Source organism: Ursus americanus, chromosome 21, assembly GCF_024610735.1.
Source record: "Ursus americanus isolate L20-20 chromosome 21, mUrsAme1.1.p, whole genome shotgun sequence".
Taxonomy (NCBI): Eukaryota; Metazoa; Chordata; class Mammalia; order Carnivora; family Ursidae; genus Ursus; species Ursus americanus.
The window spans coordinates 42,872,000-42,897,724 of NC_142147.1; the positions used below are offsets into that span (position 1 = coordinate 42,872,000).

Below are 25,725 nucleotides of genomic sequence, written 5' to 3' on the forward strand. Positions count from 1 at the left end.
CTCTAAAATTCCTCCTACTTAGTATCTTGGTGACTGGGGCTTATTGGTAACCTTTAAGTTTCAATATTGTAACAGTGACCAGTCAGAAAAGCAGAAACACACAAAGAACTAACACAAGCACAGTCTCTGAAAAAACTTCAGGGTCGGAATCAAACGGTCACAAGAACATACAACGCGACCATGGTCACACAAATGGTCGCGAATTCGCCACGACTCCCAAAGTCACTGACCTCAGAGCCTCTCGACTCCATAGACACCCTACCCTAAGTTCTACGGCCGCTATCTCCCACACACGGTCACACGATACCACTCCTCTCTTTTCTAACTGCCGCCAGAAGCTTGAGACTCAAGCTGGCGGGTCTGGTCCCTCCACCCGCCCCTGATCCCCGCTCTCCCCCGCCCACCTTCACCCCACTGAAGTCCGGGTGGGGCCTGAACCAGACGGAACTAAACCGACTTGGCGGTGCTTCCTTTACGGATCAGGGACCATAACCCCGGGAACAGAAAACCCAACCAACCATAATGAGGAAGAGACTTTTCGCAGAAAATAGACTTGGCCGTGAAGGCCTCTGGGAAATATAGTCCGTAGCCTAAAAGTTGCGAACCTTTTCAGATTCTTCTCAGCGTCAAGTAGCACTCCCGGGCTCCGAGGGGAGTGCCGGGCTCAATCGAAGCAGCTGCGGCAACACTCAGCTAAACCTCCTCGGCAGATCTGGCCGTCCTTAAACGCAGTGGTAGATTATTCCCTCTGCTCGACCGCAGGAAAGCCGACCCGCCCCCCCTGAGCCGCAGGGGCCTCTGGGAAGTGTTGCCGGCGTCTAACGGACCGAGGCTCGTGCTGCCCTCAGCCACAGTCGGCGCTGACCTTAGAGGCGCGTGTGACCCAGTCGGCACCGAAGGGGCCACTTGGGCGGCGTTGAGGTGTGGAATTGGGCCTGTGTCCGCGGGCTTGGTGGTGAGTCTTCGGGAGGCCGCGAGCTCTGAGTCCGGGACCCTTTGTGCTGGTTGGGAGTAGGGGCCTGCGGACCCCGTGCTTGTGTTGTTGGAGGAGGATGCCGGCAGGGCTGTTGCGGGTGCGGATGGTTCCCTGAGGCCGTGGGGGTGGCGCGTGAAGGACTGTGAGTGTGGCGTGCTGTGACTGTTGGCGAGACGTGGCTGTTGGCGAGACATTTGTCTGTGACTGAGTGTGGCCGTGAGAACGTGTGTATGAGCGGATTTTGTGGATGTGCTTTCCCTTTTATGTTTCATTATCAACCTGGATGAGAACGTGCGTGATGTGGGATCGTGAGTGCATGAGAAACTCCGTGGATGAAAGGTGGAGCACGGTTGTGTGTGTAGATTTGTGCGACAGTTTGTACCAGGGCTTCATTTCTTTGCTTTATGGTAATTGGAAATACGTTCTTATGAGAGCTATCAGTAGTCCCAACACTTTTAGTATTTATTTATCTTAAATTTTATATTTCTGTATTAGCCACGTTGTTTTGTGTGCGTTCTAACTTCATGCACCTTGCCCCTGACTGCCCGCCCCAAATCACAAAATACAGAAAAGCTCAAAGGAAACAAAAATTATAATTCTGCTAGCAACTATCAAAATTTACTTCCCATCTTTTCCCCCCTCTGTGAATATATACACGTGCGTTCATATATTAATATATATGTGCATAAGAGCTTGGAAATTGGTATTACACTATACATAGAGTTCTGTAACCTACCTTTGTCATTTGACAATACACAATATGTTTCCCTTTAAACAGTTATAAATTTATGTCGCCATTTTACAGGTTTTCATGCTATACATTTTAACACATTCACCCCTGTTGATAGGTAATTTGTTTTTTCCAGTTTCTTGCCATTATGAACAATGTGTTTATCAGCAACTAGTTGTCGTTTGTTACAATGCACTTTTCTAAGGGGGGGGGGCAGGCTCCTAGAAGTGGAACTGATAGATCAATATGTATGTGCTTAAAGACTCTTTGAGTCTATCCAGTTATCCTCCTGAAAGGTTCAAATCATTTACACTATTATTGGCATAGTATAAGATTGCCTGTATTCATACACCCTTGATAACAATGGTTATCTACTATTAGTAATCTTTGCTAACTGCACAGATGTAAAATTTCTTTAATTGGCAGTTGTTTCGTTACTACTGGTCAAACATTTTAAAAATCTTTTTTGTGTGTGAATTATGTATTTTCTAAAATATTTTTCTAAAGCAGTATTCTATTTTCAAATTTGTTTTCTAGATTCTTAAAGTGTTCATTTATTCATCAGCACACCATTTATTGAATGCTATGTGACAGGAAAAATTCATAGATGCTTCAGATACAGCATTGAACAAAAGAGAAACTCTGCTGTCATGGTACTTACATTTTCGTGGGCCAGATAATAAATGAGGTAAGTAAGTTAAATGTAACATATATTCAGTAGTGAAAAATATTAAGAGAAAAAGTAAAGCAGAAGGACAGATAGAATTAGATAAGGGAATTAAGAGTTTTAGATGAGGTAGCCAGGGAAGGTAGCCAGCATCCTGAAAAGGTCATAATAAAGATTTGAAGGAAGTAAAGGAGCTGTTTATGCATATAATTGAGGAAAGGTTATTCCAGGCATCGTGAACTACAGTTACAAAAGTCCTGAGGTGGGAACATACCTGTTACAGCAAAGAGGGTGGTGTGACTGAAATAGAGCAAATGAGATGAAGACTAGTGAGAAATGAGAGAAGGTTAAGTGGAGGAAAGCAGGGCAGATCAGGTTGGATCTTATGGGCCATATTATGATTTTGGCTTTTATTGTGAATGAGATGGGAAGCTGTTGGAGAGTTTTGATTATGGGAGTGATATTATCTGCTATAATATGTGATATAAGTAATATAGCAAGTGATATAAGTGGATCACTTTGGCTGCTCTGATAAGAAAACTACAGGAGGAAGGGCGGGGTGGGGGGCAAGGGCAGAAGCAGAGAGACCAATTAGGAATACAATACAATAATTACAATAATGTAGGGAAAGGATGTCAGTGACTTGGACTAGAGTAGTAAAAATGGTGAGAATTTGTAATGTAGTAGATATAATTTAAAGATAGAGCTGATACAATTTGCTGATGGAACTGATGTGGAATGTGACAAGATGACACAGTATTTTTTAATCTGAGCAATTAGAAGAATGGAGTTATCTTTAACTGAGAAAGGAACGGAAGTGGGAAAAACTGACTTGGGGCATAGGGAGATAGATTTCAGTTTGGAATTTAGTATATGAAGCATGAGAGATGTCCACTAGAGATATTAAGTTGGCAGTAGGATATACAAGTCTGAAGTTCAAAAGAAAGGTCTAAGATCTAGGCCGAAGACATACATTTGGGAATTACCAGCATATAGATGATACCTAAAGCCAATGGACCGAATGAAATCAGAGGGTAGGGTAGATAGAAAAAGGTAGAGGTAAAGGTCTTATCTCTGGGTCACTCCAACAAAGTCTGGGAAATGAGGAGAACCAGCAAAAAGGACTGAAAGGAACTAGCTCCAATGGTTGGAGGGAAGCTAGGTGAGTTTGATATCCTGGAAACCAAAGGAAAATGTATGTTAATAAGAACTGTATCAGTGCTGCTGGTAGGCCAAGTAAAATGAGGACTGAGAAAGGAATGTTGATGTTAGCAACATGAAAGTCATTGGTAATCCTAAAGAGCAGTTGCAGTGGAGTATGGGGCTAAAGAGAGAACTGGAGAAAAAAAGTTGGAGATACCAAGTGTAGACAACTCTTCAAGTTTTTCTTTAAATGGAAGAGGGAGGGAAACGGAGGAGTAGATGGAGTTGGGTTTAACCAGAGTGTTGGTTTCATGAACTAATTAGGAATTATGTGAGAGGCAAGAGTGTCTAAGTTGGCAGCAGTTAATTATATTGATTGACTGAATTTTAGGCCAGGTCAGTAGAAGAGTCAGGATAGGAAGATGAGGGACGGTGGAAAATTGGTAGAACAAAGGAATGGAAGTTCCTGGTGGGGTTGGAGAACTGTTGGGTTGAAATACTAAAGGAAGTAAGGTGGAGAGATGGGAGGTTATTTTTCCCTTTAGTTGTCAAATGTTTTCAAAATAGAACAATCCTTCTTTTTACCACCATACCAGTTTAAGAAAACATAGAAGATTATCAGCTGTATTTCAGTAGGGGTTATGAAACAATGGTGTTTGAGTTCTACATCCCTTCTTCATTTAATGGCTGGAATATTTTTTTAAAGGAAAAATTTCTGTCATCAATTCTTTGGTTACCTCGAGGAAAGTTTTTACAGGAAAAGTGGAATAAATTGATTCTTTCCCTTTTTAGGCTTTCAGGCTATTGAATTGGTTCCTTAGTATTTCCCAGTGAGTTATTATTTTACTGTTATGTATGCATAGATTTTAACATATAATATGGTATGATTCAAACCACTGTGGTTATTTTCTTTGTGAAGCTCAAATTTTCCCATCTTTGGTTATCTCTTTGAGATGGCTTCTAAGTCTTTCCAGCACATCTCCAGAAGTCTTTGGTAGTGTTCTACATTTCTTGGTATGAAAGGTTATTCCAAGATGATTTTGAACACTTCCTGCCCTAAGCATGGAATCAAGCATTTCTTTATGATGCCCTGATTCCTTTTACTGGGAAATGATATTTTGAGACCACAGTTATAGGCTTATTGTTACTGGCATGATCATTGTTTCTAGACATTTTTTTTTCTTGGTGGACAGAGCTAGGAAATATATTCTTTTTATTTAAAAAAAATTTTTTTTAAAGATTTAATTTATTTACTTTAGAGAGGGAGAGAGTGTGTGTGGGGGGAAGAGTAGAGGGAGAGGGACAAACAGACTCCATGCCGAGCACAGAGCCTGACTCGGGGCTAGATCCCACCACCCTGAGATGATGACCTGAGCTGAAATCGAGTTGGATGCTCAACTGACTGAGCCACCCAGGCACCCCCTTTTTATTTTGTAACTGCTTGATATATTTTATCCATTTAAGGTATACAATTCAATGTTTTTAAAAATATATATATTCACAGGTACACCCATTACCATAATATAAATTTTAGAGCATTTTTGTCCCTACTAAAAGAAATACCCATTAGCAGTCAGTGTCCTGTTCCTCCCCTCATCCCAGTTTAATCAACCACTAATCAGCTTTCTGTCTCTCTAAGTTTGCCTATTCCAGACATGTCATATAAATGAAATCATACAATATGTCATCTTTTGTGACTGGCTTCCTTCACTTGGCATGTTTTCAGTGTTCATAAATTTTGTAGCAGGAAATATAGTAACAGAATGGACTTCATGAGTTCAAAATTGCTATTTCCAATTTTAAAAATGTAGAATTACCTGGTTTTTACTTTGGTTTTATTTTTGTATGTTTTATTTGCTCATCTGTCCATCCATGTTTTTATTTCTGTGGTGTTGGTTGTTATTTCTCCTCTCTCATTTGTGATTTTATTTATTTGAGTCCTTCCTCTTTTTTTTCCTCAATAATTCTGGCTTAGAGGTTTATGAATTTATTATTTCCTTCCTTCTGCTGGCTTTAGGCTTCGTGTTCTTTTTCTTGCTCCTTTAGGTGTAAGGTTAGGTTGTTTATTTGAGATTTTTCTTGCTTCTTAAGGTAGGCCTGCATTGCTCTATACTTCCCTCTTAGAACCGCTTTTGCTGCATCCCAAAGGTTTTAAACCATCGTGTTTTCATTTTCATTTGTTTCCATGTATTTTTTTAAATTTCTTCTTTATTTTATTTTATTTTTTTAATTTTATTATTATTTTTTTAATGTTTTTTTATTATATTGTGTTAGTCACCATACAGTACATCCCTGGTTGTTGATGTAAATTTCGATGATTCATTAATTGCGTATAACACCCAGTGCACCATGCAATACGTGCCCTCCTTACTACCCATCACCAGCCTATCCCATTCCCCCACCCCCCTCTCCTCTGAAGCCCAGTTTGTTTCTCAGAGTCCATAGTCTGTCATGCTTCATTCCCCCTTCTGATTACCCCCCCTTTCTTTATCCCTTTCTTCTACTACTGATCTTCCTAGTTCTTATGTTCCATAGATGAGAGAAACCATATGATAATTATCTTTCTCTGCTTGACTTAATTTCTTCTTTGATTTCCTGGTTAACCCATTCATGTTGTTTAACCTCCATGTATTTGTGGTCTTTCCAGATTTATTCTTGTGGTCAACTTTTTTTTTTTTTTTTAAGATTTTATTTATTTATTCGACAGAGAGAGACAGCCAGTGAGAGAGGGAACCCAAGCAGGGGGAGTGGGAGAGGAAGAAGCAGGCCCATAGCGGAAGAGCCTGATGTGGGGCTCGATCCCCTAACACCGGGATCATGCCCTGAGCTGAAGGCAGACGCTTAACCGCTGTGCCACCCAGGCGCCCCTCTTGTGGTCAACTTCTAGTTTCATAGCATTGTCAGAAAAGGTCAAGGAGTCTTGTTTATATTGTATTTGTGCCTCTACCATCTTGTTTTTCTCTCTATTATTAGTAACTTTTAAAAATGTTTTAGTGTTACATTTCATTTTTTAATATGAGCAAATATGCTTAATGTGTGTATATTCATGTCATCCCTCTTAGATAAATTTTAGCTTACAATTTCCATGTTATTTTTAAAATCTCACTGTTCTCAGCTCTTCTTAAATTTGAAGATTGGCTTGACAAGTTGAATAAAAAAATGTTTTTTGAATTGTTATTGGAATTATATTTATTTTAGAGGTAATATTGGGAAAAATGTCATCTTTATCATGCTCACTTCTATTTTTAACCATGGTGTTTATTAAGACTACTTTTATGAACATCAATAAATTGAATAAATTTTCTTGATTAGGCTCTTAAACAGCTTTTGCTTGCAATATTCCTAGTTCCCTAGTGTTTTTCTTGCTTTTGTGATTGTGAATAGGTTAGTTAAAATGCCACACAGTTCTCCTACTGTGTTTAATTCACCTCTCCTGTTTATGCATTTACTTGGTTGTAACATTTGGCTCTTTTCCAGAGTAACCGTAAGGTTAATTTTGACAGGTTTTGCCAGCTCTTTCAGTTTCTGGGCAGACATGGAACCCTAGAGTTTCCTACTCTTACGTTTTTCCTGATGTCACTCCTATTCCTTTACTTTTAACCTGTCTGAATGTCTATATTTAAAATGTGTTTCTTGTAGGTGCATATAGTTGGGTCTTGGTATAACTGGCTCCACGCCCAGATTGGAGCCCTACGTGGGGCCTGAACTCACCACCCTGAGATCTAGACCAGTCAGACACTTAACCGACTGAGCCATCTAGGCACCCCAGGTTCTTGGTGTTTTTATCCACTGTAACAATCTCTGTTTTTTCATTGGTGTGTTTAGTCCATTTAGACTTAATGTCATTATTTATATAGTTGGATTAATATCAACAATCTTTGTAACTGTTTTCTGTTTGCTCCATTTGCTATTTTTTTCCCTTCCTTTGACTTCTGTTTTTCACTGAGCATTTTGTATGTTTCCATTTTGCCTACTGTTTTACTGTATCATTTATCCTTTTAAGAAGAAAATTGGTGTTCCTCTAGAGTTTACAATATATATTTTTAACTAATCTGAGTTCACTTTCAAAATGCTATAGTACTTTGGATATAGTGCAGGGAACTTTATAACAGAGTACAGTTGACCCCAACAGCATGGGAGTTAGGGGTGTCAAGCCCTGAGCAGTCAAAAATCCACCTAAAATTTTTGACCCCCCAAAAACTTAACTACTAATAGCCTACTATTGACCAGAAGCCTTATTGACAACATAAACTGTTGATTAACACATTTTTTTAAAGTTATCTGTATTATACACTGTATTCTTACAGTAAAGTAAGCTGGAGAAAAGGTTATTAAGAAAATCATGAGGAAGAGAAAATACATTTACAGTACTGTACTGCATTTATTGAAAAAAATCCCTATATAAATAGACCTACACAGTTCAAACCTGTGTTGTTCAAGAATTGAGTGTATTCTCAAGTCCACCCTCTCATTCCAATGACACTCCTGTCATCATTTCACTTATGCATGTGCTATAATCACCTAATGATATAAGCACCTAATCACCTAATACAATTATTACTTTAAATAAACATGATCTTTTATTTTTATTTATTTAAAAGTTTTATTTATTTATTATAGAGAGAGTGCATGAGCAGGGGGAGGGGCACAGGGGGAAGGACAAGCAGACTCCCCGCTGAGTGGGGAGCCTGACATGGAGCTTGATCTCAGGACCCTGAGATCATGACCTGAGCTGAAGTCAGATGCTTAACCAGCTGAGCCACCCAGGCCCCCCAATAAACATTATCTTTTAGATAAATTAAGAATAAAAGAGCCAGAAGATTTTACTTTACCTTCCTTATTCTTTCTCTGATGTGCTGCTTTTCTTTATGTAGGTCCAAGTTTCTGACCTATATCATTTTTTTCTGCCTAAAGAACTTTTAACATATTTTGCAAGGGAGGTCTGCTGGTGATGGAATTCCCTCAGTTTCTATTCATTCGAGAAGGTCTTTATTTCTCCTTCACTTTTTTAAAGAAGTTTTGTTTAAATTCCAGGTAATTAACATACTGTGTAATATTAGTCTCCTTCACTTTTGAAGGATAATTTCCTTGATTAGCGAATTCTAGGTTGGTGGGATTTTCTTTTAACACTTTATGTCAATCCACTCTCGTTTTGTTTATGTGGTTTTTGATGAGAATTCTGCTGTAATTCTTATCCTCGTGGCTCTATTTTTTTTTTAAAGATTTTATTTTATTTATTCGACAGAGATAGAGACAGCCAGCGAGAGAGGGAACACAAGCAGGGGGAGTGGGAGAGGAAGAAGCAGGCTCATAGCAGAGGAGCCTGATTTGGGGCTCGATCCCACAACGCCAGGATCACGCCCTGAGCCAAAGGCAGACACTTAACCGCTGTGCCACCCAGGCTGTTCTTTTTCTCTGGCTTCTTTGAACATTTCTCTCTCTTTCTCTTTATTTTTCTTTTGATTTTCTTTAATTTCAGTATGAAATGCCTGTGTATGGATTTTTGGTATTTACCCTGCTTGGTGTTATTCAGGGTTACTCCCTGAATATAGGAGTGAAATAGATCAGGTAGATGTCTCAGTCAAGGGATAAAGTAGTTCTTAATTTGACTTCTTTAAGGACAAGAAGGAATTGGTCTAGTGAATGATGGAGCTGATCAGTAATCAGATGGTTTCCAGGTAGTGGGAAATGATATACAGTGGCTTTTAAGGGAACAAGTGCTCTTTTTTTGGCTTTTAAAAAATTTTTTTTTAAAATGTGAGTATAATTGACAAGTACTCTCTAATTTTAAAGAAAGACACAAAATTATAAATGGCTCATCCTGATGTGATTTAAACATTTGTTGCCAGATTAAGAAGTTGTGGTCCATATATACAATGGAATATTACTCAGCTATCAAAAAGAACGATTTCTCAACATTTGCTGCAACATGGATGGCACTGGAGGAGATAATGCTAAGTGAAATAAGTCGAGCAGAGAAAGACAATTATCATATGGTTTCTCTCATCTATGGAATATAAGAACTAGGAAGATTGGTAGAAGAAGAAAGGGATAAAGAAAGGGGGGTAATCAGAAGGGGGAATGAAGCATGAGAGACTATGGACTCTGAGAAACAAACTGAGGGCTTCAGAGGGAAGGGGGTGGGGGAGTGGGATAGCCTGATGATGGGTAGTAAGGAGGGCATGTATTGCATGTATATGCAACTAATGAATCATCGAACTTTACATCAAAAAAATAAAAAATAAAATAAAAAATTCAAATAAGGAAAAAAAATAAAATAAAATAAACATTTGTTGCCAGATGAAGTAGTAGGACCTGGAATCCACAGACACATGAGAGTAATGGAGAGAAGACTAGGAAAGAGTTGGGGTGGTGGTGGAAATAAAATAGTTATCCACCATGGAGCCAAATCCCCAGTGTGTAAGATAGCTCAGGCTATCTAGAGAATTGCTGTGTCAATGTAGCCAGGGGCAAGACTCTCAATGATTTTTGGATATTTGGCAAAATTTGGATTCCAGCAGGCATAGATGGTGATGGTGATGGTGGTGATGGCAATTCCTAAATTGTTATGTATTTTATTTTAACTGTATTAGAGCTCATTTTAGGAGGTAAAAATACACAGTAGTTCAGAAATATAACAAATTGCTATATATCACAGTAAGTTCTTTGTAAAGAGGGAAGAAAAATAACATTTGCAATGAATAGAACATCTAGTCTGAGATGTTATGACAACTGTAGCACAAAGGATGGGAGGGAAGAATTTGGAATGGATTATTATAAATTTCCTGTAGTACAAGTAAAGCAGTGTAGTATATTGTAAAACCTAGGGAAACTACTAACATTTTTTTAAAGAGGTACAAATAATAATTCAGTACAAGAGAAAAAATGGAATAATAAAAAGTACTTGATTAAGCCAAGCCAAAGCAGAAAATGTTGGGACAAAGAAACAACAAATGGAGCAAATAGAAAACAGCTAAGAAGATGATAGATTTTAATGCAACTATACCAATGATTGTGTTAAATATCATTGATCTAAACACACCAGTTAAAAGATAAAGATGTTTAGCAACATTGGATAAGAGTTCTCCTAATTGCTGTTTACAAGAAAACTATTTTAAATATAAAGATTGATGCATTGAGAGGAAATGATAGAAATATATCATAGATATATGAACCAAAAGGAAGGTAGAGTAGCAATTTTAATATTAGACAAGAAGATTTCAAAACAAGGAATATCATCAGGGATGAAAAGAGACGTTATATCATGATAAAGAGGTCAGTTCTCTAAGAAGACATAACAATTCCAAAATGTAGGTATAGCTAACAAATGAAGCAAAACCTGATAGAACTGGGAGAAATAGACAAATGCACACTTATAATTGGGGGCTTTCAAGCCCCTTTCTCAGTAATTGATGAAAAAAGGAGGCAAAATGTCAGTAAGGTTATAGAAGACCTGAAAAACATTTATCAGCCAACATTCAGGTGTTTAATGTCAATTTTTTGGTGTTCAGATGTTAATGATCTTTATAGAACACTCCACCCAACAAGAGCAAAATATGTGTCTTCCTCAAGTACACATGAACGTTCACCAAGATAGATCATACTGTGGACCATAAAACAAACTTTAGCAGTTTCAAGGCAATAGAAGTCATTTAAAGTATGTTCTCAGACTATACCAGAATAAAACTAGAAATCAAGAAGAGAAAGATACCTGAGTAATCTTCAAACACTTGGAAATTAAACAACATACTTCTAAATAGCCCATGAGTCAAAGAGGAAATCTCACAGGAAATTAAAAAAATATTTTGAATAAAAATGCAACATACCATAACATGTGGGACAGCTAACTCAGTACTTAGAGGGAAATTCATAGTACTAAAATGCTGTAAGTAATTAGAAAAAGCTCAAATCAGTACTGACTTCCACTTAAGAAACTATGGGAGAAAAGGAGCAAATTAAACCCAAAGCAAATAAAAAGAAATGGATATTAAAGACTAGAAAAAAAGTCTCTTCAATAAGTGTGTTAGATAAATGGGTACTTTTATTGAAAGACACAAACTACCAATATTTACTCAATAAGAAATAACCTGAATCGTTGTATTATTAATTAAATTGAATTTGTTGTTTAAAAACCTATAATACCAAAAGCAAAAGCAACAAAATTAAAAATAAGTGGGACTATATAAAACTAAAAGCTTATGCATAGCAAAGGAAACCAACAAAATGAAAAGGCAATCTACTAAATGGGAAGGTATTTGCAAATCACATACCTGATAAGGAGTTAATATCCAAAATATATAAAGAACTCCTAAAACTCAATAGCAAAAAACCCCAAACAATCCAATTTTAAAAATGGACAGAAGATCTGAATAGGCATTTTTCAAAAAAAGACATATATGTGGTCAACAGATACATAAAAAGATAAAGTGATACTCATTGATTAGTGATCTTCAGTGATTAGTGATGTCATCACTAATCATCAGGGAAATGCAAATCAAAGCCACAATGAAGTGTCACCTCAGACCTGTTAGAATGGCTATTATTGAAAAGACAAGGAATAACAAGTGTTGGCAGCGATGGGGAGAAAAGGAAATACTTATGCATTGTTGATTGGAATGTAAATTGGTAGAGCCACTACAGAAAATAGTATGGAGTTTCCTCAATAAATTAAAAGTAGAAATGCCATATGATCCAGCAATACCACTTCTTGGTATTTATCTGAAGAAAACGAAAAAAACAGTAATTCAGAAAAATATATGTACCCCCATGTTCATTGCAGCATTATTTGCAATAGCCAAGATATGGATGCAACCTAAGTGTCCTATTGATGGCTGAATAGGTAAAGAAAAAGTGTGTGTGTGTGTGTGTGTGTGTGTACATACATACAATGGGATATTATTCAGCCATAAGAAAGGATGAAATCTTGCCATTTGTGATAATATGGATGGACCTCGAGGGCATTATGCTAAATGAAATAAGTCAGAGAAAGAGAAGTATTGTATGATTTCACTTATATGTGAAATCTAAAAAAATAAAAAAACAAACACCACCCTAAAATACCAAGCTCGTAGATAAAGAGAACAGACTGGTGGTTGCCAGAGGCAGGGGGTAGGGTAGAGAATGAGAGAAATAGGTGACGGTAGTCAAAAGGTACAAACTTCTGTTATAAGTCCTAGGGGTGTAATGTACAGCATGGTGACTATAGTTAACAATACTGTATTGCATATGTGAAAGTTGCTAAGAGAGTAGATCTTAAAAGTTTTCACACAATAAAAAAATTCTTGTAACGATGTAAGGTCATAGATGTTAACTAGACTTATTTTGGTGATCTTTTCACAATGTACTCAAATATTGAATCATTATATTTTACATCTGAAGCCTATATAATGCAATATGTCAATTATACCTTTTTTTAAAAAAAGATTTTATTTATTTGACAGAGAGAGTGAGTGAGGACAGGTAGGGGGAACAGGAGAGGGAGAAGCAGACTCCCGCTTAGCAGAGTACCTGATGCAAGGCTCGATCCCAGGACCCTTGGGATCATAACCTGAGTCGAAGGCAGATAGACATTCAACCGACTGAGCCACCCAAGCGCCCCTCAGTTACACCTTAGTAAACAAAAAGACTTTCTAAAAAGGAAACTACACACCCAGATAATTTCACAAGTGAAATAGCAAACATCTAAGGAAGAAATCATAACAATCGTATATAAACTTTTCCAGGAAGTAGAAGTGGAACACTTTCAACTCATGTAATGAGACCAGCCTTACTCTGATATCAAAACCAGACAGAGACATTACAAGAAAAGAAAACTGCGGCTAGTATTTCTCATGGACTTAGAAACAAAAATCCTCAACATTGAATTGAAAAATTGAATCTAGCAATATAAAACAGATAATATAACATGTCTAAATGGGTTCATTTTGGGAATACAAGATAATTTTTTTTAAAGATTTATGTATTTTAGAGAGAGAGAGAGCATAAACGGGGAGGGGCGAAGGGAGAGGGAGAGAGAATCCTCAAGCAGACTCCCCACTGAGTGGGGAGCCCAACTTGGGGCTCAATCCCAGGACCCTGAGATCATGACCTGAGCCAGAATCAAGAGTTGGCCATTTAACCAACTGAGGCACCCAGGCATCCCAAGATAAATTTTAAGTTCATTATTTGAAAATTAGTTACTATAATTCACCAGAAGAGACTAAAGAATTGTATGATCATCTTGATAGATGCAGAAGAAGCACTTAACAAAATTCAACATTTATTCTTGAGAAAAATAATTCTCAGCAAATTAAGAGCAGAAGGAAATGTTCTTTACTAAAGGTCATTAAAAAAACCCACCCAAATACTAGAACTTACGTTATACTTAGTGGTGAGATAATGCTTTACCTCTAAGATTGGTAACAAAGTGAAGATGTGCTCCGACACCACTATTATTCACCGCTGTATTGGAAGTCCTAACTAGTGCAATAAAGCAAAAGAAAGACAAAGACATACAAATCAAAGAGGAAGAAATACAGCTGTTTCTATTGCAGACAACACAATTATTTAGATAGAAAACCTTAAAGAATCTACAAAAAAGTTCCTAGACCTCTTAAATGAACTTAGCATGGTTGTAGGATACATAATCAGTATACAAAGTTAAGTCAATTTTATATTCCAGCAGTGAACAATTGGAGTTTAAAATAAAAATTTATTAGCATGCTCCAAAAAAAAAATACTTAAAAGTAAATCTCACAGAATATGTGGAGGCACTATATGCTGAAAATGAATAAAACTGTAATGAAAGAAATAATAAATGGAGAAATATACTATATTTATGGATTGGAAGACTCATGTTTTCATTTCTCTTGAATTTGATCTATAGATTAAATGCAATCTCAGTCACATTCCTAGCAATCTTTTTTTTTTTTTTTTTAAGATTTTATTTATGGACAGAGAGACAGGCAGCCAGCAAGAGAGGGAACACAAGCAGGGGGAGTGGGAGAGGAAGAAGCAGGCTCCCAGCGGGGAAGCCTGACGTGGGGCTCGATCCCAGAACACTGGGATCACGTCCTGAGCCGAAGGCAGACGCCTAACGACTGAGCCACCCAGGCGCCCCCTTAGCAATCTTTTTTATAGATGTCAATGAGGATGGAGGTGGAACCCAAAATGGAAGGCAGAATGAGACAAACTTATTTACCTGTACTATACTATTATATAAATATAGGATGTAACTGTGCAGAAGAAACCCTCTTCAAATAAGAGCTGTCATTTCTTTTCATCATTTGTAAGTCCTTAACAAAATATAAAGTCATTTTTGTTGAACATCCTTCCAGTTCACATACTGCTATTAGAAATTCTTTTTTCTTAAGATTTTATTTCTTTATTTGAGAGAGAGACCAAGCAGAGCAGGGGGAGGGGAAAAGGGAGGAGTTGAGGAAGGTGGAGGGGTAGAGGGAGAGAGAATCCTAAGGAGATTCCCTGCTGAGTGGGAGCCTGATGCAGGGCTTGATCCCAGAACTCTGAGATCATGACCTGAGCCTGATGTGGGGCTCAGTCCCAGGACCATGAGATCATGACCTAAGCTGAAGGCAGGTGCTTAACCAACTGAGCCACCCAGGAGGCCCATGATGAATTTCATCATAGAATTTCTAATAGCATCAGGGGAATCTGGGTGGCTCAGTTGGCTAAGCATCTGACTTCAGCCCAGGTCATGATCCTGGGGTCCTGGAATCGAGCCCCACCTCAGGCTCTCTGCTCAGTGGGGAGCCAGCTTCTCCCTCTCCCTGTGCCTGCTGCTCTGCCTGCTTGTGTTCTCTATGTCAAATAAATAAATAAAATCTTAAAAAAAGAAATCCATCGTTAGGTGCTTCAAAGAAATTAATAGAATCACTTTTTCCCTACTTTCTGTTTCTTGCCTTGAGAAATTGAATGATTCAAGGAAAGAGGAAAGAGAGTAGGGTGAGTCCTGATTGGTGTCCACTCTTCAGCTAGTTGATGACTTTAATTCACTGTAAGCAATTGCTTTTAATATAATAATTCCTCTTTTAATCTGTGCCCACATAGACCCATGCCCACTACTAGACTGGAACAGTCCTGACAACAGAATGTGCTGGTATGCACACCAGGGCCAAAGGGGCTGCTATGTTCAGGAGATAATATGCAGAAAAAATAAATAAAAATCACAAGTTTTTCCATAACCCTTCTCCCCTAGTAAATACCTTAACTCCTGTTAGCCAGTATCGTGTCACATTGTAACTAAGAGCTGTGAGGGATGCTGGGAAAGTGGGTAACTGGAAAAGGGTAATAGGATTACCTTCACTGACTTAGATCAATCATGAGTCATCTTTGGGAGAAGGTATATTGCCATGTTAAAAAATTAAGGTTTAGTTTTCAAGGAATAAGGTGAGGGCAATGGCTATTGTTGGTAACATTATCTGCCACATATGGCCTTTTGGAATATGCTGGTTCTCTATCCTTAGCAAAGCATCAAATTTTCTTTACAGAATTTTGCACTGTTGTTGCTGGGGAACTACTGAGACACCCATCTTATTCTGCTGTCCTCTTTTAAAGATTGATTATAATGGTTCTAAGAATGTGGGGTTCCCAGGGTCACAGTGCTTATTAGTGGTAGAGAGACTAGAAAGCAAATCTCTTTGCTCCCAAGTCACTGTTCTTTCCCACTATAATTCATCTGTCCTAAAGCTTTTTTAAAAAGATGCTTTAAGAAAAAACTTCAAATGAGTGACAAAAATTAATTACAAGCCAGCAACAACCAAAAAAAATTTTTTACTGAATAAAATAATAGATTAATTGTCCTTAATCAAATTAAAACTGGGATAGGACTGCATTGGGATGGGGGAGGACATCTGTGTTGTTCGTTATACACTGTAATATTGCTTGAATTGATTGCTATGGCATGTGTTTTCTTGATTAAATTTTATTTTGGGGAAAATAATGTGTGAATTTTATTTTAAAAAATGAAGCAGTGCTACTAGACTTGTAATAATACGAGAAACTATACCATGTTTCTGTTTTCTCCATCCCTAATTCCTGTTCCCAAAGAGAAGCACTTTCAGCTCCTAAGTGTGATTTCTTATATTTCTTCAATTTTTCCAAATCACGTTTATCTTATTATTTGACACTTTTCAGATTTATATATATATATATTTTTTACTATGGCATATAAGAATTTAACTCTCTTACCACCACCAGTATCTCTGATACACATCACTCACACAAACTTCTCCTTACTCCTTCCTTGAAATATATTACCATTTTGGTTAAATTCCCATTTAGTTGGTAATGTCTCAGTACGTTAAAATACTTTAGATGTTTTGTCAATTTCATAATTTTTTTCGTTATGTTCTTTCATGAAGCTATATATCTTCCTGTTCCTTGTGAACTGTTTTTTTTTTTTTCCTGATACAGAGCTATTGACAAATTCACGGGACATCTCCCACATAGGAAATCTTATTCTTACCCACCTTATGCCTAAGCTACACATGACCATACCAGTCATCCTGATACCTATCAGCACCTCTGGTGTGAATATTCGTGGCCTTTCTGATGGAACCAAGAATCATTTACAGGGTGACCTTTAATCCACCTTGTGGGTACAGGTTTCTGAAACCACGAAGCATGCCTGGTCTAATGGCTTTTCTTCTCTCTTTCAGCTCTGCCTTTTCAAGCCCTGTCTGTTACCAGAAAGAAGAGGAAATGACTGAATCCCAGGTAAATTTTAAGTAGTATATTTGTTCTTTGCTTTATTCTACAGTGTAGTTTAAAAGGATTACAGTAATCCATACAGGAAATTGGAAAATCCTATATAGATAAAGCTTTTTCAGAGGAAATAGAGTTGAAAGATTAAGACCAGGAAAGAGTTAAAGTATGGTAATGCAGAAAGATGTTCATTCAGAGAGATTGAAGTTGGGTTTCAGTTTTCAATTTCATTATTATAGGTGAAACAAACCAGAGCAAAAATTCATTACATAATTTGCATTGTAGATAAGGATTAAAATGAAGTTTTCTTAGGAGAAGTAAGCTTTTCTTTGGCACCTAGATCAATGAATATATTATAGTGTGACCTCTTGTAGTTGACAAACCCAGCTATTTTGGTGGTCTGTTTTGATAAAGGATAAAACAAAGAATATATGTTAAAATAGCCAGCATTGAAAAGAATGCAAATGAAGATGATCAGAAAAAAGGGATAAACTATCCCTTTCATGCAGTGGAAGGCCACACAACAATTTAAAAAAAATGGCAGATACTGGTTACTCACAACAATATAGATAAATTTCACAAACACTGGAGTGAGAGAAGCCAGAAACAAAAGATACAGTTCCATTTACATGCAGTTTGAAAGCTGGGAAAACTTAGCATTATCTCCTCCAGAGATAATGCTAAGTGAAATAAGCCAAGCAGAGAAAGACAATTATCATATGGTTTCTCTCATCTATGGAACATAAGAACTAGGAAGATCGGTAGGAGAAGAAAGGGATAAAGAAAGGAGGGTAATCAGAAAGGGGAATGAAGCATGAGAGACTATGGACTCTGGGAAACAAACTGAGGGCTTCAGAGGGGAGGGGGGTGGGGGAATGGGATAGGCTGGTGATGGGTAGTAAGGAGGGCACGTATTGCATGGTGCACTGGGTGTTACACACAACTAATGAATCAGGGAACTTTACATCAAAAACCAGGGATGTACTGTATGGTGACTAACATAATAAAAAAATTATTATAATAAAAAAAATGAAAGCTGGGAAAACTAATCTCTTGTTATAGAAGTCAGGAAATTAGTTACCCCTAAGAGGATATTAACTGGGAAAGGATATGAGAGACTCTTCTGGAGTGCTGAAAATGTGGTTATTTTGACCTGATTACATAAATATTTAAATGTATAAAAGTGTATCATATTGTGCGCTTAAGATTAGTGCATCTTAGGGGTGCCTGGCTGTTTAGTCAGTAGAGCATGTGACACTTGATCTTGCAGTTGTGAGTTTGAGCCCCACATTGGGTGCAGAGATTACTTAAAATCTTAAAAAAAAAGATTAGTGCATTTTGCCACTTTATTCTATATGTGTCATCCATAATTTTAAAGAATACTAGAATATCTGAAGAAATAGATGAGATATATGTCTCTCAAATGATCCTATTTTTCAGTGGTTATTTGCTATAGACTGGGCCACAGTCTAGTAATTTCTGGTAAATTATTATAATTTTAGTCCACTGAAATGTGAATGGAGAATATATTTTATTTGGTTTACTGATGTGTCTCCAGCCCCTAGAACATTCTATGCCTGGTATACATAGTTTTTGTGAATATTTGTGGTTTTAGTAACTTGAATCCATGGTTCCTTGTTCTTTATTTTACTCTTAAAATAAGTGATATCGGGATGCCTGTGTAGCTCAATCGGTTAAGCATCTGCCTTAGGCTCATGTCATGATCTCAAGATCCGGGGATGGAGTCCTGGATCCGAGCCCTGCATGGGACTTCCTGCTCAGCAGGGAGTCTGCTTCTCCCTCAGCCCCTCCCCCTTGCTCATGCTCTTTCTCTCTCAAATAAATAAAATCTTTAAAAAAAAAAAAAAAGAAGAAATAGATGTCTGCCTCCTCTTCAAGGATAATTCCTTTTCCTCAGAACTTCATCCTTCATACTTCCTTTGGAATCTTTCTCTTTCAGATTTATCCTGCATTCTTAGCTATTAAACATATCTCACTTTACTGCCATTTCACCCTCAGCTCAAAGCTTTCCTATACTGAGATACACCTTTCTTTGTGTCCCTATGTAGCAGCTTCTCTATAGATCCAGTTTTTTTTTTTCAAACTCAGTTAATTTTCAAAGCTAACACACTGTGTAACTTGCAAAAGCAATAGATCAAGAATTAGAACATTACCCTAAAAACCATGAGATTTCTTCTGCACCTTTCCAAGGTCATCACCCCTACCCTAGGGGTAACCACTATTAGGCGGATTATCTCTGCCCAAGTTTGAACCTTATGAATGTATATACTCTGTGTCTGGCTTCTTTTGCCTAATATTATGTTTCTCAGATTCATGTTGAATTATTGTTTGTAGTTGTAGTTTGGTTAATTTCATTGTTTTATATTATTCAATTATGTGAATAAACCACAATTTTATTTATCCATTCTATTATTGATTGCCATTTAGGTAGTTTTTATTTGAGGACAATTACAAATATTGTTGCTATGAACTTTCTTGTAGATGTCTTTTGTTGCACATACGTACACATTCTTTTATATATAAACCAGAAGTAGAATTGCTGAGTTATAGGTCATATACACAGATTACCTTTTATTGATACTGTCAAACAGTTTTCCAAAAGAGTTGTCCAAAATTTCACTTTAAAAGAAAGGAAAAGTCTATGTGTTAATATCAGGTAAAAGTCAAAACAGTAAGCTTTAAACAAAAAGAACAGTACTTTAAAATGAGTGCAATAGATAATAAAGATAAATAGTTTAGGACTGCTTCCTTATCAAATAACCTGCAGCAAATTTACTATAAGGAATACTGAAAATAAGACAATACATATCAGTAGGGAAACTTTCATTGATCTGTCTTAGCTCATGCTAGATGAACTAGACAAAAAAAATGTATCTACCAATAATAATTTGATAGAGCTAATAGATTAAGATAGTTTATAGCCTGGAAACAGTTACTATCCCTTATTTGGATATGAAATAACCTAAAAGCTGACCGTGTATTAGGCATGAATAAAATTCAGTAAGTTTCAAACACAGGAACTATACATGTCGATAATTCTACAATGCAATTAAATATGAAGTTAATAATAAAAAATTCAAAAAGAAAAACATTCACATGGAAATTTTTTAACTAGCATAAGCAAGTTCAACAGGGACATAAAAAGTTATGTTACAGAACATCTTAGAAAATAAAACAATGCACAGAAGAAAACCTACAGGCTGAGAAAATATGTTAATAAACATAAAAGAATGAAAGTAAATGAAGAAAATACACCATTCTAGTAATTAGAAACAAAATGAGAGGGGTGCCTGTGTAGCGCAGTCGTTAAGCTTTTGCCTTCGGCCCAGGGCGTGATCCCGGCGTTATGGGTTCGAGCCCCACATCAGGCTCCTCCGCTGGGAGCCTGCTTCTCCCTCTCCCACTCCCCCTGCTTGTGTTCCGTCTCTCGCTGGCTGTCTCTCTCTGTCAAATAAATAAATAAAATCTTAAAAAAAAAAAATGAGAAAATTAAAGAAGGAATTGGTAAGAATAAAGTTCAAGTCAGTGAGTTAGAAAAACATAAAATAGTAGAACTAATAAAGAGCTGCTTCTTCCTCTGCCTCTCTTTTTTTCTTCTTTATTATTTTAAAATCGAGGAAGAGGGAGGGACAAGTAGAATAAACAGCCACATACCCAGCTCCCCAAATTAGCATATTTTAATATTTTGACATTTTTGCCTCAGGATTTTTTTCAACAAAATAATCGGAATATTACAGATACTTTGTCCCCAGAGACAGTCACTCTCATGCATGTTATCTATATCCATAGAGTTCATGATTTTATATTTTTACCACATAAATTTATATAAATGAACACTACTTAATGTTGCTCTGTGTTTTAGATTTTTAAGTAACTGGGAACCTGATGAACTTATTAGAGTTCTGCAGCTCATCTTTTTTTTCACTGCACATTGTGTTTTCAGACCTATTCACATGAATGTATTTCTGACTTGTCCTTTTCTGTTGTTTTGATTTCCTGTGTCAATCCCACTCTATCTTAATTACCATATCTGTGTTATAATAAATCTTGATCTGATAATGCAAATGAATCCTCCATCTTTTTTCTTCAGCATTGCCTTAGCTACTTGTAGCTATTTATATTTCCTTATAAATTTTAGAATTAGTCAATTTCCACAATTAAAACTGCTGCGATTTTGATATTGAATTATGTTTACAAATATATTATCTGCAAATGAACAGTTTTCTTCATTTTAAATCCTCATGCCCCCTTTTTTTCTTACCTAATTTTGACTATTAAATGTAGTATAATGTTGAATAGATTGTGGTGGTGAGTGATCTTAGTCCCATTCTCAGTCTTAGGGGTATATATTCAGTAATTCATGAGTAAGTACGATAATTTGGTGTATTTGGTGTAGGTATTTTTTTTTTAAAGATTTTATTTATTTATTCGACAGAGATAGAGACAGCCAGCGAGAGAGGGAACACAAGTAGGGGGAGTGGGAGAGGAAGAAGCAGGCTCATAGCGGAGGAGCCTGATGTGGGGCTCGATCCCAGAACACCGGGATCACGCCCTGAGCCGAAGGCAGACGCTTAACCGCTGTGCCACCCAGGCGCCCCTGGTGTAGGTATTTTTGTAAATACTCTTCTAGTTGAAAGAAATTTCCTTTTATTGCTAGTCTGCTAGGAGTGTCATAAATTGGTGTTTTGTCAAATACTTTTTTTGTATATATGATCTTGATCAAAGTTTTCTCCATTTTTCTGTTAATTTGGTCAATTACGAAACTAACCCTCTTAAACTAACCCTGGTGGATGTATACCCACGTAGGGATTTTTTTTTTCCTGAAGAGTTAATACTGTTATTTATAATAAGGTATATTTAACAGACATGAAAACTTTCTTGAAAGCAGATTTTTGTAGGTTGACTTCTGGCATTATAAGGTAGGGCAGAACCAAGATATAAGTGGCTTTGCAAACCTGTTTTATTTAGCAGAGTTCCTATAGGGCCTACCACAGGTGCTCAGTGAATGCTCTTTGGACAGAGATGTCCAAAACTATGAAGATGAATTTTGCCCAATGCCAGTGCTATTCTAGTAGTCAATTTTGTGATTAAAAATTCTTTAGAGAATTTGAACATTGTCTGACTCTCATTTACCTCCTCACATCATACTTCGTATTTTTTGTCCATTAACTTTATTCAGTGATTTCATATGTGTAAGGGTCACAGAATTACTCCTGCTACACTGAGATGTGCATTAAAAATATAGTTTATTTAAAAAATATGTTCTGATATCCTTTATGAGTTCTGTTTAGTAGAATGAAAAAAAGCTAGTTTTAAAGCAGTCTGGTTCAAAACTTAGTACATCAGTAAATTGTTTCTTTGAATAATTATTCAGTCATTCAGATTCCACTCTGTACCCCTGTCCTCTGTTAAGGTGGTGTCTGAGGTATGGAAGAAGATCTTTATAGCTTGGGGAGGAAGATGGTCCCTGGTCCTTTCATGAATGTGTGCTGCTGGCTGGTATCCAGTGAATCTGCTTTAGCTGGCTGCTTTTACTTGGCATTCTATAGCTGATAAATTTGTGCTACGTTTCATCTCAGTCATGGTACAAGAGCCTCTCCTTTTCAACTGTCCTCCTTTGGATCTTGCTCCCTCCATAGATTTCTTGAGTCTCTGTCATGTCCTTCAAAGAGTTCCTGGATTCCATATATCCCACAACCTGTGGGGCCCCCTTGTCTTCTACAAGGGCCTTATCCCACCCTACTCAGGATGTATGCTACAATGGGAACCAAAGGCTACTTAAAGTCCTCCCAACTTGACCATGACACTTTGCCCTCCTAACTACTGCCTATCTCACTCCACCTTAATGTGCTGGGGTGTGGGGAGTTCTGAGCACACATTTAACTGCCTATCTCCCTACATCCGTGGTCTTTCTTTTCTCTCCCAGGCCTCCAAGGGAAGGAGAAGGTTTTCCTCTTCCAATTTACCCTCTGTCTTTTTCAATAGAACTAAAATGGAAAAAGGACACGAGAAATAAGGAAGCCTAATATAGCTACACATATTTGGAGTTTGTGAGTGCCAATATGAAACCTGACATAGTATAAAAGAAGGCCATGGCAGGTCCCAGGATATTGATGATAAAGTGCATCTATTCAGAAGTAAGAAAATTAGCCACTAGAGGAAGAATATCCCATTTTGAGCTTTTCTTGCCATATTATCTGTTTTTCATCTGGAAATAATAGGTTCATTTCTCCAGAACATAGAGCAGAGTGTCTAGGAAAATTAAATTGACAAGCCTACTTTGTACTCTGCATTTGACTTAGTCATTTACTTGAGCTACTCATTTTTTCATAAGGATTTTAATTAATGTTTGCTGTCACTTCCTTTGAGTCTAAGGAACTTCCTTTATTATTTCTGATGAGGCTACCCTGCTAGCAGTGAATTCTCTGTTTTTGTTTATCTGGAAATGTATTTCATATTCCTTTTTTTAAAAAAGATTTTATTTATTTATTAGAGAGAGGCAGTGAGAGCGGGAACACAAGCAGGGGGAGTGGGAGAGGAAGAAGCAGGCTCCCAGCGGAGGAGCCTGATGCGGGGTTCGATCCCAGAACGCCGGGATCACACCCTGAGCCGAAGGCAGACGCTTAGCGACTGAGCCACCCAGGTGCCCCTCATATTCCTTTTCTTAAGGTGAAATTCACAGAATAGAAAATAAATTATTTTAAATTGAATGATTCAGTGGCATTCACTAGTTCCAAAATATTTTCATCACTCTAAAATAAAACCCCAGGCATTAAGCATTTACTCCCCTATTCCATTCTCCCCCTAGCCTTTGACAACCACCAATCTGCATTCTGTCTCTATTAAATTGCCTATTCTGTATGATTCATATAAGTAGAATCATAAAATATGTTACCATTTCTGTCTCGCTTATTTACTATAATCATCTTTATTTCTGAAAGATCACTTTGCTAAATATGATTATTAGTTGAGGGACACCTGGGTGGCGTAGTTGGTTAAGCATCTGACTCTTGGTTTTGGCTCTGGTCATGATCTCAGGGTCATGAGATCAAGCCCTGCCTCAGGTTCTTTTTTTTTTTTTTTTTTTTTAAAGATTTTATTTATTTATTTGATAGAGAGAGAGACAGCCAGCAAGAGAGGGAACACAAGCAGGGGGAGTGGGAGAGGAAGAAGCAGGCTCACAGCAGAGGAGCCCGATGCGGGGCTCGATCCCATAATGCTGGGATCACGCCCTGAGCTGAAGGCAGACGCTTTAACCGCTGTGCCACCCAGGCGCCCCGCCAACATCATTTTAATTCATCCATTGAAGGACACTTGGGTTGCTTCCATAATTTCGCTATTATAAGTAATACTGCAGTAAACATAGGGGTGCATATATCTTTTTTAATTAGCATTTTCTAATTCTTTGGGTAAGTAGCCAGTAGTGTAATAACAGGGTTATATGATAGTTTTATTTTTAATTTTTTGCAGAACTTCAGTACTATTTTCCACAATGTCTGCAACAGTTTGCATGCCCACCAACAGTGCACTAGGGTTTCTTTCTCTTTACATTGTTGCCAACACTTGTTGTTTCTTGTGTTGTTGCTCCCAGCCTATTACTAGGGCCACAGTATGATTTTTGTGTGTGGTTATCTTTCCCTCTCGGGAGGGCAGGAGTCACTTTGGAATGGTGTTGGCCCCTATGAGGGCTGCTTACACACCACCAGGCTTGTGGCACTGCTTTGGATGGGCTCTCGCCACGAGCACATTGCAGGGGGTGAATCCACGGACAAGGGGAGGAGGAGTTCAGGATGCATGCTGTTAGCCACGTTTGCACGGGTCTCTGTGTAAGGGGACCTGGAGCTGAGGCCCGGCTGGAAGTGGTGTGTCCACAGAGGAATGTGGGAGCAGGGCACACTGTTAGCAAGTTACGTAGCCAAACTGGTTCTTGCTATTCCTGGAGAAGTCTCCCAAGGATCCCTGCCTCTCTAGCACACTCTCTGAGATTAGTAAACAAATCTCCCTCTCATATACCCCGGGAGTTTTTCAAACTGCTGTTTCTGTTCTGTCTTTTCTGTGCTATCTTTTTAGGGTGGGGGCTCAGTTTCTGCTCACCCTCCCAGCTCTCCCAGAGCTGAGCCTGCTGATTTTTAAAGTTCTAGGATTTGAGTCCCACTTCTTCTAAGAACTCCTGCATCCCAGCGCCTTTGGTTTTCAAAGTCAGTGTTCTGGGGATTCCTCTCACTGGACTCCCCAGTGAGAGAATCTGTTGCTCTCCACTCTGTTGCCAGCGGCATCCTTCCCTCCTAAATATGGTCCTGTGGGTCTGTTTAGTTCCCAATCGTGTCTCTACCCTTCTTACCCTCTTTGATGGTGCCTCTTCTCTATATTTAGCTGTAGAAAGTTGTTCTGACATTTTCTGGGTCATTTTCTGGGTTACTTACACTGATGTGAATGTTATATTGTTGTATTTGTGGGACAGGTAGAGTTTCGGGTCCTTCAGCTCCA

General features: G+C 37.8%; 1 protein-coding gene across 3 annotated transcripts in view; it reads left to right on the plus strand.

The window, feature by feature from the left end:
• The first annotated feature begins 786 nt into the window (after positions 1-786).
• Positions 787-25,725, plus strand: part of ZNF569 (zinc finger protein 569) — a 52,896-nt gene continuing 27,957 nt past the window's right edge. For 2 of the 3 annotated variants that reach the window (XM_045786174.2, XM_045786192.2), the window contains exons 1-3: positions 793-955; positions 2,244-2,394; positions 17,172-17,229. Coding sequence is in view for 1 of the 3 variants with exons in the window: in XM_045786192.2 (XP_045642148.1) it covers positions 2,390-2,394; positions 17,172-17,229 (63 nt within the window). In the remaining 2 variants the exon portion in view is untranslated. Of the gene's footprint in view, positions 956-2,243; positions 2,395-17,171; positions 17,230-25,725 lie in introns of all 3 variants that reach the window. The other variant, XM_045786184.2, reaches the window with a different exon arrangement.